Source organism: Cottoperca gobio, chromosome 14, assembly GCF_900634415.1.
Source record: "Cottoperca gobio chromosome 14, fCotGob3.1, whole genome shotgun sequence".
In the NCBI taxonomy this organism is placed as follows: Eukaryota; Metazoa; Chordata; class Actinopteri; order Perciformes; family Bovichtidae; genus Cottoperca; species Cottoperca gobio.
In genome coordinates, this window is record NC_041368.1 from 10,543,359 (window position 1) to 10,564,374 (window position 21,016).

Sequence of the window (21,016 nt, forward strand, 5' to 3'; positions counted from 1 at the left end):
CTGGATTACACTATCCTATAGGACTAACTTTCTTAGAGGAAGATAATAATCTCCATGCACTTACATATTACTTATATAGGTTTTAGAAACCCACTCTGTGTATCAAACAGAGATTGTTCCCTTGGCTGAGCATCAACAGACAATAAATGCAGGCCTTTTTTTTCTTTGTAAAAGCATTCCTTGCTTTGGTAACCCTGCTTGAAAAAGACATCAGGCAGCATCTCTCCCAAGGAGTGTGAAGACGATCCCTCGGCTCTGCACATGCATAAATCACAGCATCACAGCTACTGCCACTGGGTATTATATAAAAAAGCATATGTGGGGAAAATGTTTGCTCAGTCAGCAACTGTCTGGACCTCACCTCATACCCCACACTGTATACGTATATTAATACATTTCTAGTGTATGGTTGGGGCAGATTTTAGTGCAACATTCCTGTTGTGATTTTAAGTTCATTTTAAGAATGCAACAGAAGAATGAGCTCAAATCCCTAAATAAAGTAATACTTAATTTAAGCAGCCACTAAGCAGGAAGCAGCGTGCGAAGCAAAAGCAACAACACAACCATTCCACTGATTTTCAGTTTCTAGGACAAGCGTTTCATAAAGAGCGGAGCAACATCAGCATCTGATGTAAAAAAAGAGAAGAAGAGTCAAAGAGAATCGAGACCTTTTGATGCTGCTGCAGTGTACTGTGGTGACTGATTTTAATATTTTAAACTTTTTCTATTATTATTATTATTATTATTTAGTGGGTTTTATTTTCTATCTTAGTTGTGCATTTTATGACTTCTTATTCATCTTATTTTATCTTTATTATTACATTAGTTAAATTATCAAGTGTGTTTTAATTTCCATTTCCATTCATTTGGCATTCTTTCCCTGTTCTCATGTTCATTTTATGTCCATTGTTCCTTATTGTAAAGCCCTTTGTGCTTTTTTTCTTGTTTTAAACGTATTATACAAATACAATGCATTATATCATTATATTATCTTTTGATTTCCTGCACTGGACTAATTTCCTGCCACTTGTGGTCATTTTTTTACTCAAAGTAGCTCACTAATGTGCCTTAATGAGGGAGGTCTTCGATACATTGTGTCTATCCAATCTGCTTGTTAAACCAGTGTGGACCTGATGTTCCAGAGCTGTCATTGCAAGCCTCTTCAGCACTGCTTTTCCCCTCTTTTTTTCAGATACATTTCCCATAGAGATGAGAGAACAGACGTTTCATTAGTCAATTCATATTGTTTGGACTTTGCTACAAGGAGATGAGTTGATTAGGAATCTAATTTAAAATATATTACAAAGCCATGTGGGAAAACACATAAGAGGACATTTCTTTCCTATCCTACCCCAATTTGCTTAAAAGGCTTATACCAATGAAGTGTAGCCTAATGTATTCCAAAAGCACACCTCCTCTCCGTGCAGGCCTGCACTCTTCTTGAATAGCCTCACTTGTTTATCTGGTCAAAGGTAGATGGGATTTGCTCGAGCACAGAGCGTGTGAGTACGTGAGTGCTGTCCGAGGTTACGGTGGTTACTTAATGGTTTCTAAATTGGGATTTTGTCGGTTGTTGGGGTGTGAATTTAATGCACTGGCGTATCCCGGTGGTTGCCTAGTAACGCGCTGGCAGTGGGCGCCGTAGAGAGATCTCTATGGTGGGCGCTCCATTAAAACCGTTGGCGCTCCTGACCTTGGCGTCGTATATGCGCAAAGCACACAGTCTGTGCAAAGCAGGAGATAAGAGTAAAGATCCGTGTGTTTGATACCAAAACCGGGGGACATATTTCACTCACAGCAAGCCCCATTGTTTTATAGCGAAACTGACGGGCATGATATGGAGGAAATCTCGAGATGGAGCGCGTATCAGTTTGTGTAAAAGCAGGTGAGTTAATATAATGATTCTGCTTGTTTTTTTTCTTCGCCGGGACGAATCTTTGTCCAGATTGATCACTGACATCTAAGATGATTGTAACATTAAAAGCTATCAACGACAGGCTATAGTGGATAATTAGTTTGCTCGCTATTTATTTTCCATTTTATCCAATATTACACCGTCCTAGACCTAGATTAAATAAGCTTCCCAGTCGCAACGTGAGGCATCACACACACAACACACACACACACACACAACACAACACACTACAGCAGTGTGTCGATGCTATCTGGGCTGTGGCTTGCTTTTCTCTGTTGGTCTGAATTATTGCATTCATTTGTAAAGCACTGGTCATTATGTTGAGTGCTACCTGCATGTTTTCCATAAGGTATAGTCTCCTCTGCGTCAATGCCTGCTCCTCATTATTGCATTGCTAAATTAAGGGGATTTGGGGAATCTACTAAAACGGGTTAGATCCACACCAGTCGAATTACAAGGGCATTGGGAGTCCGGTACTGTTGTCTGACATACTAGGCTCCTTTTCAAATGCTTTCATGTTAAGGGCCCCCAGGCTACCACGACCTAATCGATCAGATGTTGTCCCAGAGATTTTTATTAGTGCTGAATTGGTGTTGATTTGTGTGCCTGTCGATGATGTAGGTGTAGAGATAGTGATGGTGGGAGAGAAACATGATTACAGCAATCATACTAATAGGTCTGTACCTAGGATCAAGTCAGTCAAATGAAAGTATGTTTGATCCAAACCACCTCTGCTATGCATAAACATCTGGCTGGTGCAAAATAGTCTAGTAGAATAATATGTTACAGTTGTAAAACATCCTGAACGTTTTGAAGTTATTACTCAGTTACTGAGTTATTGCAAGCTTTTAATTGGCAAGACAGACTGTATTTCACCCATGTTTCTTTTCTTTGCTGTTGCTGGGCGTGTTGCCAGTCTAAATTGCCCCAAAACTTGCAGTGTATCAAACTCAACTGAGTGATGGCTCATTTTTATTACATGGCCCATTTGGTGTAAGCTATAAAGCTTTTATCCACATCTGCCCCATCGCAGATCACAAGTTGGAAAAAGAATAGTCTGCAGTACAGGCAGTATCCAGCTGCTTTAAAAAGTCTGCAGTACAATCAGTAAAACAAGATGAAAGTACTGTAAATCATGTACACCTTAGCTTTGTTCCAATGATTTAAATTAGAACTTTGATTTGATGTCAAATAGCCCCTAAAAAGCACATCTATTGATACTAACGTCATGAATGCATGTGTAATTTAAAAGGAAATGCCGCTCATTTTAAGAATTCATTCATAGTATCCCTTTGATCTACTGCAGCCCCAGCAGTGACAGCAGAGCTGCTTTGTAAGCTACAGACAACCAGATCTGATTGGTGATGCCCACTGTACAACCCGCGTTCTGCTAATTTGATCATTGACAACGAGATCACAGCAGGTTTTGTGAACAGAGAGGATTTTTACTTCAAAATGATTTATTATCAGTGTCACTTCCAAACCAGGAAATGTGCCCCGATCTACAAAAAAGAAAATCAGTTTTTCTATCTTTTCCATTTTAATGTCTTGCGAGCCGTACATCATTGTCACATAACAGATAGTGGATTGAACAAGTCTTGTCCTTTTCTGGCTATGGGGAACGCTCATAAGTGTTAATTAATACAGACAAAGCTAGCTTAGGGCAAATATGTACATTATCTCTCAAATGAACCAGTGTGGTATTACTCTGATGTGTCTCTTTCTTTAAAAATGGGCATACTATGTTGGTGTCCATATCAGGTATTGTGCTACACCTGTGAAAGAGAGAACAAGCAGTTGTGTGTATGTCCCTGCTTGTGTAAACAAAATGTTGCAGGGAAGAGAAAAGCCAATGCACCACATCTATGCTCAATTAGTTTCTCTTATTAGGAGGATGAAAATTGTCCCCCTGTCTTAATGGATAGGTCTGTCAGACTGACAGAGAGCAGTGTAGCTGCAGTCTTTCACAACGCTCGAGGCACTACTCGTCAATAGATTTGATTAGGTTAACAAGCTTGTTTTTGCTTTGCTCATTGACGAGCCAGTGAGAACCCGATGCAGAGCATAATATGCTTACTGCTATTCTACACCATAAGGATTAAGACTTGATGCATTTTGGATAACAAAGTAGTTAATTGGAAGACGCGCAACACAATTTGCTCTCTGTAGTCCTCCACGGGTGAGCTTACATTTGATACCTTATTTGAATACAGTGTACACATGTGATTAGGGGTGAATATATTCCCCTGCTTACTGAAGCGTGCACACTGATATCTTTGCATCAAGCAGTGCAATATTCCTGGAATAATTAACAGATCCGAGATGAAGGGATTTTTCAGTTAGAAGTAAGAGAAATGAGGAAACAACAGGAATTCATTTATGGCTTCAAGCTAAAAAAAAAAAACCTCCTTCATTAAAAAAAAAAGATGTACCTGTTGAAAGGAGTGAAAAGTGGGGTGAAAAATGGATTGCTGGACGTGAACACTACCACAAATCAAATTCTCCAAAAGAAGTCAAAGGCTAATTTTCCTCTGACATTGAACTGAAATGTTTTTTGATTAACCTGCAATTACTGTGCTTTGTGAGGAGGGGGTTGGTGCTAGTGCGGTCCCATCAGACATGTTTGTTTTGTGACACTTCTCCATTATGCATCATAAAATCAGTGGCTGCCAGTGTTGCTTTGATGTAAGAAATAAAAAAGATACAAACATTCCCTATTCATGGTGCGAGATATTTGGTGTTTTTAAATGATCGAAGCCAAATAAAAAGTCAGATCTTTCTCTCTCAGCGATGTCCTTTTAATCTCTCTTCAATGCATATTGAAGATTTGGATTTCTTTGCTGTTCACTTTGTTGCTTTTACATAAGAAGAAAAACAGAGCTTAACACCTTTTATGTTGAGATGTTTTTTGCAGCATCACACCAACATCAGATACATCTCCTCCCCCACTGATGCACAGAGATCAGTATTCAGTGATTTGTACATGTCTAAGCATAAATTTGCTCTTTTAAGACAGCAATTTGTTCCAAAAGGTTATTAGCGTCTAAGCGTTACAGCTGTTGTGGCATACTGATATCAAGCTTATATAAAAAGTATGTATTTAGAGCTAAAAGATACGGAAAAATATATTATATTTATCAAAACTTAGTCAATTATGCGGACATTTAGGACTATTTTCACATAGTTTTGATGTTTTTCCTCATCTTGTTTTCAGATTTGTGTGCACTGCAATGAAAAGCGGAAGTGGGGGCGGACCATACCTGGCTGAGGCGCATTTGGATTTGATAACTGTCACAGCCAAAGGCACAGTGGCTGATGTCTGTTTGACGGGGTCGGTGCAGAGGGACTGAGCGTACACTACAGTGTGTATTTGTGCCGTGCAAGGGCACTGTCCTGCCCAGACCATGTGGCTGGCTACATTCAGAGACCATCTGTTGCCTGCACACCTGCTGCATCATCAAGGGACTGTAACTATCACCCACTGTGCTCTTCTTTGGTGGATATTATGTTCCTGCTGGTCGTTCACCAAGGCAACAAGCCAGAAATTCTACCCGACGGTGACTACTCAGTTTGGGAAACTGCGAGGCCTCAGGGTTCCCGTGCCCAGCGAGGTGCTCCGGCCCATTGATCAGTATCTGGGGGTCCCCTACGCTGCTCCGCCCGTGGGTGAGAAGCGCTTCATGCCCCCCGACCAGCCCTCCTCTTGGTCCGGTATCAAGAATGCTACCCACTTCATGCCCGTGTGCCCTCAGAACATCCACAACACCGTGCCAGAGATCATGATGCCCATATGGTTCACCTATAACCTGGACACAGTAGCCACGTACATTCAGGACCAGAGTGAAGACTGTTTATATCTAAACATCTACGCTCCAACGGAGGATGGTGAGTTGATGTGGTAAAATGGACAGCGGTGACTTTCCATATCTGTTGATCATTTTTATATCGATGTCGCTCTGTTATCATCATAAAGCATGTGTGCGGGCACTGCTCATGTCAATGTTGCCACCAAGGGCTGATTTACCATCCAAAGCAATGTCCTTATTGTTTCACTTGTTGCAATCCATTTGAAATAACAACCATGTCCTCATTGATAAGCAGGCATTTATTCATATATTGGTAGCTGTGGCAAATGAAGATACCCTGATGCCACTAAATGTGTATAGATACACACAGAGGCAAAACTAAACATAAATGTACCGGGGGGTGTGCAATTGTTTTCCCACTGGTAATAGTGTTGTGTTGTATTGGTCCATCTAAATTAGGCAATTATTTTCAGTAATAAAATGATGAGCCTGTCACCACTGAGCATCAAAGGTCATCCTGAAGCTTTACTGAGATCTAGTAAAGCTAGCAGTGCCAGCTTTCCATATTTGTTAAAAATGACAATTTCTTCATGTTTTATTGAATCACTGCTTTGTTCAGTCAGTGTGTCTGTTGGGCCAGTTAGTGAATTAACTCAATTGAGTCAATTAATGTCTATCGCTAGTTGAATCCCTCCTTTTTTGTATGTAATAGGATGGTGAAATGAACCAGCAAGGAGACATTTTGTGTGTCTGCTGTGAATCTGTAGATTAGTAGAACAATGTAACACCATAGTAATGCTGTATCTTCTCTAAATCTAGTGTTGAAAGACAGATTTCTCTAATTCAGGTTACTTCAATGCACCAATTAAACATGGTTTCCTCCCTCACAAGCATTCAGTACAACATCAACCATCCAGCACTCAAAGTTGGACCGTGTTCAGCTTGTGTATGTTCTATGCCACTTTTCTGTGGTAGCGTAGCAACAACAGATAAACAGCCTGCTTGAGAGGTAGCTGTCCAAAATGGTGCAGCCCACGTTTTGTAAAGCTCCTGGTCTGTGTGCTGCCTAAAGGCCTCCTCACGTGGCACGCAAACAGGTTAATTAAATCTCACACTTGCATTCCCATTTCAGAGGAAATAACACAACCCACCGGTTCTATACATTTTTTATTTCTTCAGACTCTGTCATTGTTTATTTAAAATGCACCTCAGGCACTCTGTTATTTTATGATTTGTTTCACTGATGTGTGGTTTCATTTTACATATCTCCTGCAGTCTTTTTGCCTTCAAACTACAACAAATGCGTTAGTGAAATTTCTACTACATAATGTGTATTTTTGTGGCTTGTTGCCCCCTCAATTCAGTTTAGAGTTTATTAGTCATTCATCAATAAACCCTATACCTCATAGCTTCACTGTCCTGCGGTGGTTACCCTGAAAAATCGACATGACAATTTGTGTTAAAATATAATTGTATAGAGGGATAATAATGAACCAAGAAAGATGTATTACTCCAGTCAAAGCCGAGGCAGCTGGATCAATATAACGACAGACAATAAACCATTCAAAGGTAGCAGTGTGTGCATTTGCATGTGTGCGTGTGTGCATACACACACTGTGTCATTTCCTACAAATATCTAACAAGGACAAGAATGTGTTTACTTGAAAACAGAATTACAAACACTGATTATTTTATAGCTCTACTCTAGCTTATAAAATAACTGTGTCATTTTGTCAGAAAGCAATCACAAGTAAAAGTGCAACATGCAGATGGGCTAATCTTCTTTTTGCCTTTAATTTATGGATCTTTTTCTATCCTGATTCGTTCAGTTTGATTTGACCATATTTTAAATAAGAGGCACAATCAACCATGCTATTTTGAATTTTGTACTTCTTTTTCCTTATGTGAATCCCAGGGAGCCATCACAAGAAAAAGGGGGCGGCTTTCTCACATGCCGAGACTCATATATCCGAAGGTATTTTTTTAAGAGCTCAAAGTCTTCATGCATGGATTCTTTTAGTTTAGTTTAGTTGATGAAGATCTTACAGCCTTAGCTTTCACTTTCCTGAGGAACAATGGGGGTTCTTTTCATTTAAATGGATTAAGAAAATGATTATCTGGTTTTACATATGTTTGCTGTTGCTACACGTCATCTGTTGTAACCCTTTCAGTAAGAGCTACAGCTCTGCTGCCATGTACATTGATCCACAGATTTCTATTCATCTGTCTGTCCCTTTTAAAGACAGTCGTTGGTCAATATAACAAATCGAAAAAGGAATCATCGATTTTCCTTTTTAATTGAAGAAAATTACATAATTTCTATTTTAGCTCGTACTAACAAGAGCTCTGTGTAGTGTGGTACAGTCCACGTCTACACACATAATCATGTTTTGTATGCTTGTGAACTGTACAATTCCATCATTAGAGAACTGACATCAAACCACAAGTCAAATTAATAGATTTCCTTTTCTTTCAACCTCTAATTTCCATATGGTACAGACTGAGCAAGTACTTTAAAAATCTGTTGTTAATTGCATTTGACCCTTTTATCCATACACCCCTGTCAGAGTGTATTTACCATGCATTTTGTAAATGTCATTACAGCTTCCAAACCACAAGCCTACCACTGCTTCCAAACACCTTTCGAAGCTGCCTTTACTCATACCTCACACTGAACAGTTGATATAAAGTTTCACTATCAGTGCTCCATTAATTTTCGATTACATTACTGTTGCCTCTGCCGTTTGTTTGCTCAGCATATGTGTGTGTGTTGACGTTGCAGATATAAGGGACTCTGAAGCTCGGCCTGTGATGGTCTACATCCACGGAGGGTCCTATATGGAGGGCACTGGGAACATGATGGACGGCAGCGTGCTGGCCAGTTATGGGAATGTTGTCGTCGTCACGCTCAACTACAGAATCGGAATATTAGGTGATAAAAAGGAGTCGGGGTGGTAACTTTTAATAGTGTTTCAAATGGGGTATTTAGCCTGTTTAATGTGGGAGAATAGAACACTGGTCATAATAATAGTAATAGTCTTAATGGTCATTAATTTCCACTTGTGTTGCTGCTATAACCTATAAAAAGAAGTTCAGACATGAGAGGAAAATGCAAAACAGTATAAGAAAATATAGGCAACTGAGATCTTGGTATTATGGCTTGTTTGCATACAAATGTTGTCCTCAGAGGAAAAGTGATGCAAATACTTATCATGATCCGTCCTTGTTGTACAAAAGCTGCTTTAGACCCGTGCTAAAAACATAATGTATCTTCCTTTAGATGGATTTATCTAATCTGTACATGATCATCAGCCTCTGCAATTCTTAAAAGCAAAGAATGATTTAAATACAGCACGGAGGGATGCAGCATTCACAAACATTTGCAAGGTCAAGAGTTTCCCCTGTGTTTAACATTCAAAACAGTACGTTGTTGAAATGAGACTAGACAAGGGAATGGGTAATAGGATCAAGTGTAAGAGCACCGCTGACCTCTGTGCGGTTTTATGAAATTCATGTAGAGAAATAGGCACAATTCAAAGATTTGTTATTTATTTATGCACTTTGAATTTTGTGTTAAGTCACATGCAAGGAGAGAATTCAGATTCCATGAGCAGAGCCACTTCCTGAGGGGTGCTGCTGCTTGGAGTCTATTACGAGGGGTTGACTAAAGTAGTCAAGACACTGTGGGAGAGAGCAAAAGCATATTTGCACCTGAGGGGAAACGGTGCCCTGCTGGGCTACAACTTTAGATCAAAGCCGTGGCATAGACTGTAGATCTCTTCTTCAGCACTGGCTCTGATGTCTCTCTGTATGCTTCAGGCTTCCTCAGTACTGGTGACCAGGCAGCAAAAGGAAACTATGGACTCCTGGACCAGATTCAAGCTCTCCGTTGGATCAGTAAGAACATTGGTTACTTTGGAGGAGACCCGGGTCGCATCACAGTTTTTGGATCTGGAATCGGCGCCTCCTGCGTCAGTCTGCTAACTCTGTCCCACCACTCAGAGGGTAAGAATCACCATCTTAGTTATTTCTTATTTTGATCAATATAGATTTGCTCAGTTATCAGCTAAAGTTTAAGTAGCAATTAATGAAGTAACTGAATGGCAATGTCAAAAATCCCCCAACTTCATCTCACAATCATATTAATTTCTTATCTTGAGGATGTCAATGTTACTTTTCGGACAATAAATTTTAATCATTTTTGGAATTTTGTTCTTTGTTTCAAGTGCACCTCAAAATGGTCTGTCAGGGAGATGAAGTGTTATGATATGGGAGTAGGGAAAAGGGGGTATTCTTTAAGTAAGTGATTGCTTTTCTTCCCCTCTACTCAATCTAATCAGCTTAAAAGCTTTGCCTCCTAAAATGGGAAACTCTAAAAAGCCTACTGGCATTATAAAGTTTTCACCATGCCATCACGGTCACCTGTGTCCATCAGTTTCTACCATTCCGACTGACTAATATATCCGTCTTTAAGACGAAAATATATAGAAAGTCCATAATGTTTTTGCATTGGTGTTCTGTATTTGCTCAACTTTGAGAGAAGACAGTGTTTAGTGTAAAAATGACCAGAAAACTTCTCAACTGTATTATTTTTTTTGAAATGACAATATGAACCAATACGAATAAATAAAAATAGCTGTATATAAAGTAGATATACTTTATTGATCCAATGGGGAAATTAGTTTAACTTTCAGTTGCTCCATTTTAGAATAAAAATATATTTAAACATAAATAGAAATAAGCATTAACTTTGTAAACATATGTGCATTGTAATACAGTATACTGTATAACAACAATAAATAAGGAAAAATATAAATTAGAAATATGTCAAAATATGTATACTTCAATATATATATATAATATTAATGCTGAATACGTATACCCACAGGAAACTGGTTTCTGATATCTTCTGAAAAGAAAGAAAGAATTTAACATACTCTTCATGCCATTTAGTATCCAAAGCTCCTTGCAATAATTAAAGGTTGAACCTCTTATCTTTGCCGTATTATTCCCCGACTCTCCCATTGATGCTGGACAGAATCACAAGAAGGGCACAAATTATGTCTTTTCGTCGATGCCAGGGAGGCTGTGGCAACTGTCCTTTGTGAGGTTTGTATTTGATGCCCTAGCTCGACTGCGGTGAATGCACAAACACCTCCGGGTGTCTTTGAAGTAGACTAGCAAGCTGTTGTCCCGAAAAAAGAAAAATAAATTAAATAAATGACAGTAAAGGAAGGAGAAAGTGACACTGTCCCTGCACTCTTTCCAGCGACTGCTGTGCTTTAACCTCAGCAGAGTATTTTTTGACTTGATACATATCACTTGTCATTTTTAGATGGTAGTTACAAAATCCCTAGAGACGGAGGTGACGCACTGAATATAAACAATTCAATAGAGCACCGTGTTTACTGTATCAACATTGAAGGATTAGGGTTACTGCATATTCAGCTCCCTGTACAGACCCTCCACCACACAGTTGGCATCAGAAGTATATATGTAAGCTATACAGCTCGCTAGACACACAGTATCACGATTCTACGATTACAGTACATAACTGCCGAAGGGGAACTAGATACCTCACTGAAACAATGCTGCAAATTGATCATTCATTTGACTTGAATTCACTATCATCTTCACATAGTAATGACACCACATGAAACAAATAAAGGGATCAACAGAGAAAAGCCAGTATTTCTGTCTTTTTAACAATAGAATGGGACAAAATCCTATTAGCAGCTCATTTCTTCCACCAGCTGCTTTACTGAGCAGCTTCTCATCAGCGAGGCTCAATCTGGCCTTTTCACTCTCTTCCACTCTAATGCTTTATCTCCCTGGCTAGTATTCAAAGTACATCACATGTGGGCTTGTTTGCTTTTATCTACCTAACTGTTGGGTGTCAACAAACCTTGGATTTAATTGTGAATAGCAATTAGTGTAAAGTGAGTCATGTATTTGCTTGGGGCGGTTCAGAATGCTCTTCATGTTTGCGCTGAAAAAAGAATACTAATACTAACCCCCATTCTCCGGGCTTCTGTTGTCTTCCGTGTCTTTTTGTTCCAAATTTTGTGTCCCAAGGTTTGTTCCACAGAGCCATCATCCAAAGTGGTTCAGCCCTGTCCAGCTGGGCTGTCAACTACCAACCGGTCAAGTACACTCGCATGCTGGCCGAGAGGGTTGGCTGCAACGTGCTAGACACCGTGGACATGGTCTCCTGCCTGCAGAAGAAGAGTGCGAGGGAGCTGGTGGAGCAAGACATCCAGCCTGCCCGATACCGCGTCGCTTTCGGCCCAGTCATTGACGGAGACGTCATCCCGGACGACCCGGAGATCCTGATGGAGCAGGGCGAGTTCCTAAACTACGATATAATGCTGGGTGTTAATCAGGGAGAAGGACTGCGCTTTGTGGAGAATGTGATGGATCTGGAGGACGGCGTGTCTGGCAGCGACTTTGACTTTGCAGTGTCAGACTTTGTGGACAGTTTGTACGGCTACCCAGAAGGGAAAGACACACTGAGGGAGACAATTAAATTCATGTACACAGACTGGGCTGACAAGGACAACCCGGAGACCAGGAGGAAGACCCTGGTGGCTCTCTTCACCGACCACCAATGGGTAGAGCCCTCAGTGGTGACGGCTGACCTGCACGCCCGCTACGGCTCGCCTACGTACTTCTACGCCTTCTACCACCACTGCCAGAGCCTCATGAAGCCAGTGTGGTCAGACTCAGCGCACGGAGATGAGGTGCCCTATGTGTTTGGCATCCCCATGGTGGGCCCAACTGACCTGTTCCCCTGTAACTTCTCCAGGAACGACATCATGCTCAGTGCTGTGGTTATGACTTATTGGACCAACTTCGCCAAGAGTGGGTGAGTAACATCAAATCCAGGGACAAACCAAAGTACCTGTTAATATTTAATGGGGACATATCATGAAAAACTCACTTTGTCAATGCTTGTGCGCTTACAGTTAGGTATCTGGAGTGCCTCAACCCACTAACTGTAAAATCCTCCCCGTCAGTTTTTTTGTGGGCTGCCTAGATCAGAAAACATGTGATTTAACAAGCCATTCAGATTTGGCTCCCCTTCCTTTGTCATATGCAGGCTCATTGGAATATATAACCCAAAATACAATCATGAAGCTGAAAATGTGTATATGGCTTATTTACATCTAGTTGCATTCAGTATCCGATTTTACACTTCTTTCTTGGCCTGTGGATTACCATGACCGACCTCACTTCTGCAGACTTTATTTCTGTTCAACCTCTAACTTCTGCTACATTCACCCTTCCTTTATCACACTGATTAAAGAACCAAAGGATTCAGCCTTAAGTAGTGCCTCCTAATTAAGCCTGAACCCCCGCTGCCATGTCTTCCAGCCTTTATCTTCTTTCCTCCTTTGTGAGTTCACAAGAAATCTCTCTTGGAATGGGGCACTTCATTTTCTTTTACCAATTAATATGAATTCCTTAACATCGAAAGTCTATAAATTAGTTAGTTCTGCTCTCCCTTGATCAGATTGATTTGACCTCACTGTACATGTAAAGAGCAAATTACTTTTACACTCACTAAACTTTTGTACTCACAAGATATTTAACTGTACACTACCCACAAAATGATCAAAAACGTGGTGATGCTTAACTGTACAGTCACATTAAATGAGCACACTCCATCTAATAAAAACTGAGTCCTTTTAAACGCCATGCTGTCTCTCTTTTAAAGAGCCAGTTGAGTCTTCGCAATATATCTTTACGCACACAACAAAGTTTCATCACTGTGGGAAGACTTCCTGAAGGTGATGGACCTTAAACTTTACAGCATAATTCACATAATTGTTTAAAGTAGTCACTCACTGTTATAAAAAGTTCATGTTGATGAAATTTGAGGAGACAGTTAAGATGTTCTCCATAAACCTCTGCCAACTTTACTGTGAGTTATACTTTAAAGTAGGGCTGGCGCAAACAATCAGTACAGAAATATCATGTATGCTGTATGTCTATGTTTGCTTGTTATACACAATATTAACACATTTTTTAAGACAACAGGATAATTCTTCAGCTTAATAAAGTTTTACAGTTTTCAGTAAAAGAGAGTTTATTCTTTAAAAAAAGCTTTGGTCTGGTATCGACCTGATATTTCACTAACAGTGACTCAGCACCAGAAAACATGCTGTTGAAAGTGCAACAAAGTCAAGCTCTGCAGCTTCTGCAGCTTCTGCAGCTTCTGCAGCTTGTTTTACAATTTGTCATACAGAGGTACCGGTACATATTCACTGCGATAAGAGACCCCTAAGTGAGTTGCACTGTAGAGGACTCCACTGCTGCTTCCCTGCTGGAGTCTTCATGCATATTGAATGCAAGGCTGCAATGAGTCTTTGTAGATGATAACTCTAGCAGTAGGAGGAAGCACATCATAGGTCACAGTAGGCCGCAGTTTTAGTATGTAGGAATGAGGGAATGCTGAGCCCTTGAGGAGAGATGGTGATATTACATTGTGTTGTCGACTCATGTTGGTGAAGTTCTTCCTTTTTCTGTCAACAATTTAACCAACGCCTTTTGTTTCACATTTGGAATAGCAACATTGCTTTATGCTACCTATGTCTGGGCGATGTGTTTGAAATCATTGTCACAATATGAATGAGGATATTTTCCAATAATTATATACATCATGGTATTGCAAATGTAAGCACAATCACTATGAAACAATCGACCTGAAGTTCAAAGCAATGAACGGTGTGTGTGTTCCAATGTGTGTTAAACTAAAAGAAAATCAGATTTGACAAATGCACCCATTGTTTTCTATAAGCTGTTTTTAATTACAACGTGTTCTGAATCATCAGACATCAATGTGCCTCATGCAAGAAGAGATATATACGAACAAATGTCCTCTTATTTCTGTACTTATCCGTGATTTGAGCTTATTGATTTCTGGAATGCTCCTTATTTTGCTCTTCTCTTAGCTAAGAGAAAACTTTACGAGAATCTTATTTTCACTGTTTCACAGCAGGCAAACATAATGGAGGAATAACATTTGTGGGCTAAAGAAATACTATAAATCCACTGATCCCAATGATCCCTATAAAAACCCTTGGAGCATGATATTGCATGCGTTTAGTTTCTGAAGGGCTTACATACTACTCTTAGATGATTTTTGATTTTCCTGTAACGCCAGTACTGGTGCTCTGGAAATTCCCACGTTTACTTTGTTTAAGTTTATTAAACAGTAGCTCAATTTCACTGCTTGTGAAGTTCTTATTCTCACAGCTTTTTGTTTTTTGGCATCTCTTCAATTGTTGTGCCACAGTATTTGCACACGGCACAACACCTGCCCTAATATAGTGATTAGTTGCGTTACCTATGCAAATAATAAACAATCAACCACGCGTCTCCAACTTGTGATCAAGTAGGATTCATCATTGAAGAGCATATTTGGATGGGCAAGAATGTTTGGTGCATCTGGAGTTGACTTTCGGAGGGAAAATAAGAGAACTTTAAGAGAATGTTGCTTCATAAGGCTCAGTGTTTTCTAGATTGACATTCATCACAACATCATGATATGCTGAAAGTTCATAAACAATAATTCTGCATTATATTACGACCATTTAGCTTTCTTCCATCACGTTTATTCTTATGACTCAAGTTTTCTGTCTATCATGTGTCTGCAGCGATCCTAACAAACCAGTGCCACAGGACACCAAGTTCATCCACACCAAGGCCAACCGCTTCGAGGAGGTGGCCTGGTCTAAGTACGACCCCTACGACCAGCTGTACCTGCACATTGGCCTGAAGCCTCGTATCCGTGATCACTACCGCGCCACCAAGGTGGCCTTCTGGAAACACCTGGTGCCCCACCTCTACAACCTCCACGACATGTTCCATTACTCCTCCACCACCACCAAGGTCACCCCGCTGGATCCCACTCAGTCCAACGGAAAGAGGTCCGGCAGCACCGGCCGGCCTCCTCTATCCAACGGCCACAACGACGAGGAAGGGGGGAGGGAGATGGGCCCACTGATCATGCCGAACCCAAGAGATTACTCCACAGAGCTCAGCGTCACCATTGCTGTAGGCGCGTCACTGCTCTTCCTCAACGTCCTGGCCTTTGCCGCTCTGTACTACCGCAAGGACAAGCGCAGTCGGCAGGACATGTCCCAGCAACCCAGTCCCCAGTGCGACAGCAAAGGCAACAACGTGAGCCACACCACCACTATAGACGAGAGCCTGTCCCAGCAAAGGAACCAGTGTGAAGCCCTTCACAACCCTCTCCACGTCTCGCCCAGCTTAGACTACTCACTGAGCCAGCGCCGCTCCCCTGACGACATCCCTCTGATGACCCCCAACAACATCACCATGATCCCCAACTCCCTGATGGGCCTCTCCAACATGAGTCCGTACAGCACCTTCCCTGCTGGGTACAGCTCTGCAGGCCTGCCCAGCACCCACTCTACCACTCGGGTATAGTCTGGCAGGAGACGAGAGAAGATGGGGAGCGTGACGTACATAAAAGATAGAAATGTAAAGCTGTATTTAGGGTGTGTAGGTAAAATAGGATTGATATGTTTGTTCTGTCTTTTCCAAAGGTGTACAACCACCAACATCCTGCCTTTGCTCATAATAGGAAGTCTAACTGCAGAGTCATTTTATATAATAATCATTTTCAAAGGCAGACAAAAAGAAAAAAGCATTTCATTTTCCACTTTGGCTTTTTTGGAACTTTACCTAGCAAGAACTTAGTATAATGTTTATACAGTTGGATTTGTATGGGAAGCTTTTTCTTACTCTGTGATATCGATTTTGATCTCATGGAACGAAGTGACATTACAACTTGTGGTGGACAGAGATGAGATCTGGGAAAAGCTGAAAAGCAGTATTATTATTATTAATTATTATCAAGCTATTTTATACACATTTCTCATGATACATTGCTTATTATGAAAATGTATTTTTACTGTAATTACTTTAAAATGCCTTGTAACTTACAAGGATTTATTGTGGAATCATAACAAGAATGGATTCAAATTTTACTGGTCACACATGTGGTAAAAATGTCCAGTTTATCTAAAATATTTCTATCTGGTAGTGCAAAATAAAGCACTCCTGTGTATGTGTGTGGGGGGGGGGGGGGGGGGGGTGGGGGGGGTGGGGGGGGTGTGAGTGTGTGTGCTGAAAAGTGAGCTACACAAATGTAAATGTGGCATTGTTTAAAATTAACCATTAAGTTTGCATATGTAGTGTTGTGTAATCTATTGTAGTCTATTTGAGTATCCTTGCTATATTTTTCTTTTACGTGTCTAAAATTTCGCTTAAAACATTGTAGGAATATAACTTCTGCTTTACTATAAAAAGAGAATTGCTTAAAATGTGTTTTCCTACTCCAACCAACTCATGGTTCTTTTGGCTTGGCTTCTTTGTACAGAATAAACTTACACCAACATTTAATTTGTCGTTTGTTTATGAATACTGTAAGGTCTTCAGAAAGATAACTGTAAGTACATTGTAATTGTATGTATACCAACTCAATTATTCACATTTATAAAGGAGTTTCATGAAACTTACAGATTATTGCACCTACTCCAAGTGGTTTGGACCCCGTGCGTACCAAGATATATCCAGGGGTCACTCTTTACTGAATAGATATGAAGGACATCAAGCTTTGAGATTTGATTTCTTTGAACCTGTCATAATGTTGTTTAATCTAAATGAGACGACTATTAAAAGATTTTTGAAACTAAAAATGAGTCTTGGGATAATAATGTATTCTTAAAAGTCTATTGCGTTTACAGGGATACTCATAACCGTGTGAAATGTAGTCCAATGCTATACAGTGTCTGGGTCCGGTTTGTTGAGGTTAAATTAGCCCCAGTTTGTGCCTCTCATGTATGCTAATGCTTGAGATTTAAACATCAAATTCTGTTTACAGGTCATGGGGAGTACTACTGCATATGTGAAGAATGTTGCATCAAGCCATTTGGGGTTCCAGAGGGAGATGATAAAAAATATCTTCTAAATCTGAGCTGAAATCAACAAGTTTGAAAATGAAAAGAAGTGAGAGCTCTGCAGCTCGATCGCCATCTCTGCTTGAGGCCAGTGTCTTAGCCACTACTAGCGCACTCAAATTTCTGACTGAATTGTCTGCGGTCAAGTGACAATGTGGGAAATGTAAGCACCAGGTTTAGAGAAAACAGAAGAATGCATGGATTTAGATTTTTTTTATTGTCCATCATGAATTTCACAATGTTATAGGAGTGCAATGAGAAATCAGTTAAGTACTTTTTTGAACAGAATGATGTTGGGTTTATCTTCGGACTGAAGTGGAGTTCAGGTTAAGTTTGGGTTAAAGAGAGACAATGTAACTTAAAACATATATATATACATTCTTCCTCTTACAAATAAATAAATACAATAAAATAAACCTTTAGTCAATTCAATAGCTCAAAGCTGGGGGATGCTGCTTTTTTTTTTGTTGCATTATTTGGCAAAAATTCCATAATGACCTTTGGGCATATTACAATTCAAATGGTCCAAGAGAAAACTAGAGCTCTCTTGGCTCTGGTTTCAAGCTTTAGAAAATGTAGCCCGTGACCGATAGGGTTAATGTTTGAAATAAATGATGTGTGCTCGTACAGGTTACTTTATGAAGGGTGTGCTCGTCTGGATTGAGGGTCTTAAAACAGAGAGGGGAGAGGGGGAGAGCTGCAGGGGGAGAGCTGCAGGAGGAGAGCTGCAGGAGAAGAGCTGCAGGAGGAGAGCTGCAGGAGGAGAGCTGCATTTTCAAAATCTAATGTGGTTTTTCCAGAAAACTGCCTACCCTAGCTTTAAAGGTTTATTATTACAGCTGTATTACCGGTAGCTTTATGATGGCTTACGTTCGTTAACGTTAGCTACTTTTTTAAAGTACAATTCCGTGTGACTGACATTACTGAATCAGTTTACTAATTTACTTTGGCTATTGTTACATTACATTTTATAATTTATCATTATTGTATGTAGACTAATTGTCACTGTGGTCACTGCTGTAAAAGTAACATAGTCTCGCTTTAAGGCTATCAGAGAATGACTCTGCCATACTTGCTAATCCCTTACAATTGAATGTTTAACTACCTCCAGCAACACCACAGTCCTCTTTTTCCATCTTTCCTTAATGCCTTGTTCCTCTAACTGTTATTGCTCTGCTACTCCTGCAGTTTTAGGGTAAGCCTGCTTGCCGTTTCCCCAGGCTTCAAACACGCAGCCAGTAGAGTCTGAGATTATCATGAAAGACAATCAAACACGCAAGCAAATAAGAACAGCTCAGTCCTCCCTTTGATTCATCATGCAATAAAACAAATAATTTAAACACTCACCACGGGAGGTCATCGCCACTGAAATCGCTTCTGACTGCGACTGATGTCTTTTTGTCCTCCAAGTGCTTGTTTGTTTGTTTGTTTGATTTGTTTGTTCATTTTGTCACAAGATAACTCACATTACCATAACAGCGATAGAAGGTGGTACAAATATTTTTACAGGCCCACCTCCTCCCCTCTACAAACACATGCATATTACCCCTTTCAGTGCGTAAATATTGGCAAGTGTCACTGCAAACAATTATACAAATGACTCAAAGAGCACTGTGCCACATCACATATACATACCTCATACACGTACACATACATAATAAATTCACTGCTGTCCAGGTTGCTGATGTTGATATACATACAATTTTCTATGTGATTATGCAAACATATATTGATATATGCATCCTGAGAGCATTTGCAACTTACATGAAAGCTCAGAGAGTAATGTGGTAGTTCAAAATCAGTTCATGCATGAACTGTTAGGTTGGTCTTATTAAGAGTTACCCAATAATTCATCATCTGAGGTGTGCACATCCCTGACCACCATCTGCCATCAACTTTTGTGGAATATAGTTTATCCATTAATGAATGAATTGCTCCCTTCATGTCCCCCAAACCAACAAGCCTCTAAAACTTGAAACCTAATCCCGTGCTTTGATCGTCAACATTATTGTTAATTCACATCCTGAATGTAAAGCTGACAACCATTCTACTCTCACAACAGCACTGAGATAAATGAATGCTCCTCGTCTCTCTCTCTCTCTCTCTCTCTCTCTCTCTCTCTCTCTCTCTCTCTCTCTCTCTGTCACATGGTTTTCTCAGAGATTTCAAAGGCATCATTTCTCTCTCCGCTCTCTCACTTTCTGATGTCATTAATCCTTTCTACATACTAATTACTTGATGTGTCAGTTGTTAAGAGGCAAAAGGCTACTGACTGTATCCACTGTAATCCACAAGGGTATTACTTTGTGAACACATCATCTTAATAGGTGTGAATTTATGTTCAACAACAGATCAGTCTCTCAAATGTGCTGATCTGTGAGGGGACCAGAGGATTGTTGTGTGGATTATCTGGCCCAATTAGTAGAATGGCAGTTTGTCTGTGGCTCCCTTAGAAAGTGATGGCACTTTTATAACATTCAGTTATGTCCAGTTTGCCATGGCCTTAAAATGGGAAGCAAAAATAGGATGAGGGGCTTCTCCATAAAAAATAAATAAAAGATAGCATGGTGTTTTCTCCTGCTCCACACTGGCTTCTTTGTACTGAACCCAGCTTTGACATCAACTGGGTCAAACATGAGGGAGGGAGGGAAGGAGGGCAGCAGCTGGACCCAACCGTCAATGTCACCCTTGTTGGTCAACTTCATCGATGTCAGTCACTGGCACTTCGATTTATTTCCCTCTTTTGTCTGTGCTTACTCTCTTATCTGTGTGTGTTTCTCACCGGGACCCTCAGACATGTTTATTGTATCTTGCTGACATTTAGCATGTGTGTGCAGACAGACAACACATGCATGTCAACGATGAACGGATGAACCATTAAAAGTGAAAGAAACCTTCAAATCAGCATGTGCAATAATTTAACACCTCTGATGTGAAAGCATGTAAAAAATCTCTGGATAGTTGTGTTAGTTCATTTGTATTGAGCACTTTAAGTTAAGAGAAGAAATTAAAAGTGAAATATGAGTTATTTTAGACTGGCTGTATAAACTGATTTAATCTATAATCTTTGTGGCTGGTATACTGTTTAAAATGTGCATACAAAAACACTCATTCTTACTAAATGACACACATATTTTAGTGTATTCACAGTGAACAGCTCAAATACTGTAAATATCACCAAATACCAAGTACAAAATACTCATATTAAAATTCATAACCCACTGTCTGTCCCCAGTTCTGAACCCATGGCACCATAAATAATGACTGGCAGCTGAAATGGGACTTTGTGACTTTAAGATGCGACT

At 40.1% G+C, this 21,016-nt stretch overlaps 1 protein-coding gene across 2 annotated transcripts; it reads left to right on the forward strand.

Annotated features, from left to right (window-relative positions):
• Positions 1-1,619: 1,619 nt before the first annotated feature.
• Positions 1,620-16,836, forward strand: nlgn3b (neuroligin 3b). 2 transcript variants are annotated; one of them, XM_029448395.1, is made up of 7 exons: positions 1,622-1,885; positions 5,130-5,800; positions 7,637-7,696; positions 8,504-8,653; positions 9,541-9,726; positions 11,797-12,586; positions 15,381-16,836. In XM_029448395.1, exons 2-7 carry the CDS (start codon positions 5,320-5,322, stop codon positions 16,174-16,176), a joined length of 2,463 nt encoding a protein of 820 aa, XP_029304255.1. In that variant the 5' UTR covers positions 1,622-1,885; positions 5,130-5,319; the 3' UTR covers positions 16,177-16,836. The 2 variants fall into 2 exon arrangements, with proteins under 2 accessions (XP_029304256.1, XP_029304255.1); XM_029448396.1 differs by lacking the exon at positions 7,637-7,696 and having other exon boundaries at positions 1,620-1,885; positions 15,381-16,176.
• The last annotated feature ends 4,180 nt before the right edge of the window (positions 16,837-21,016 follow it).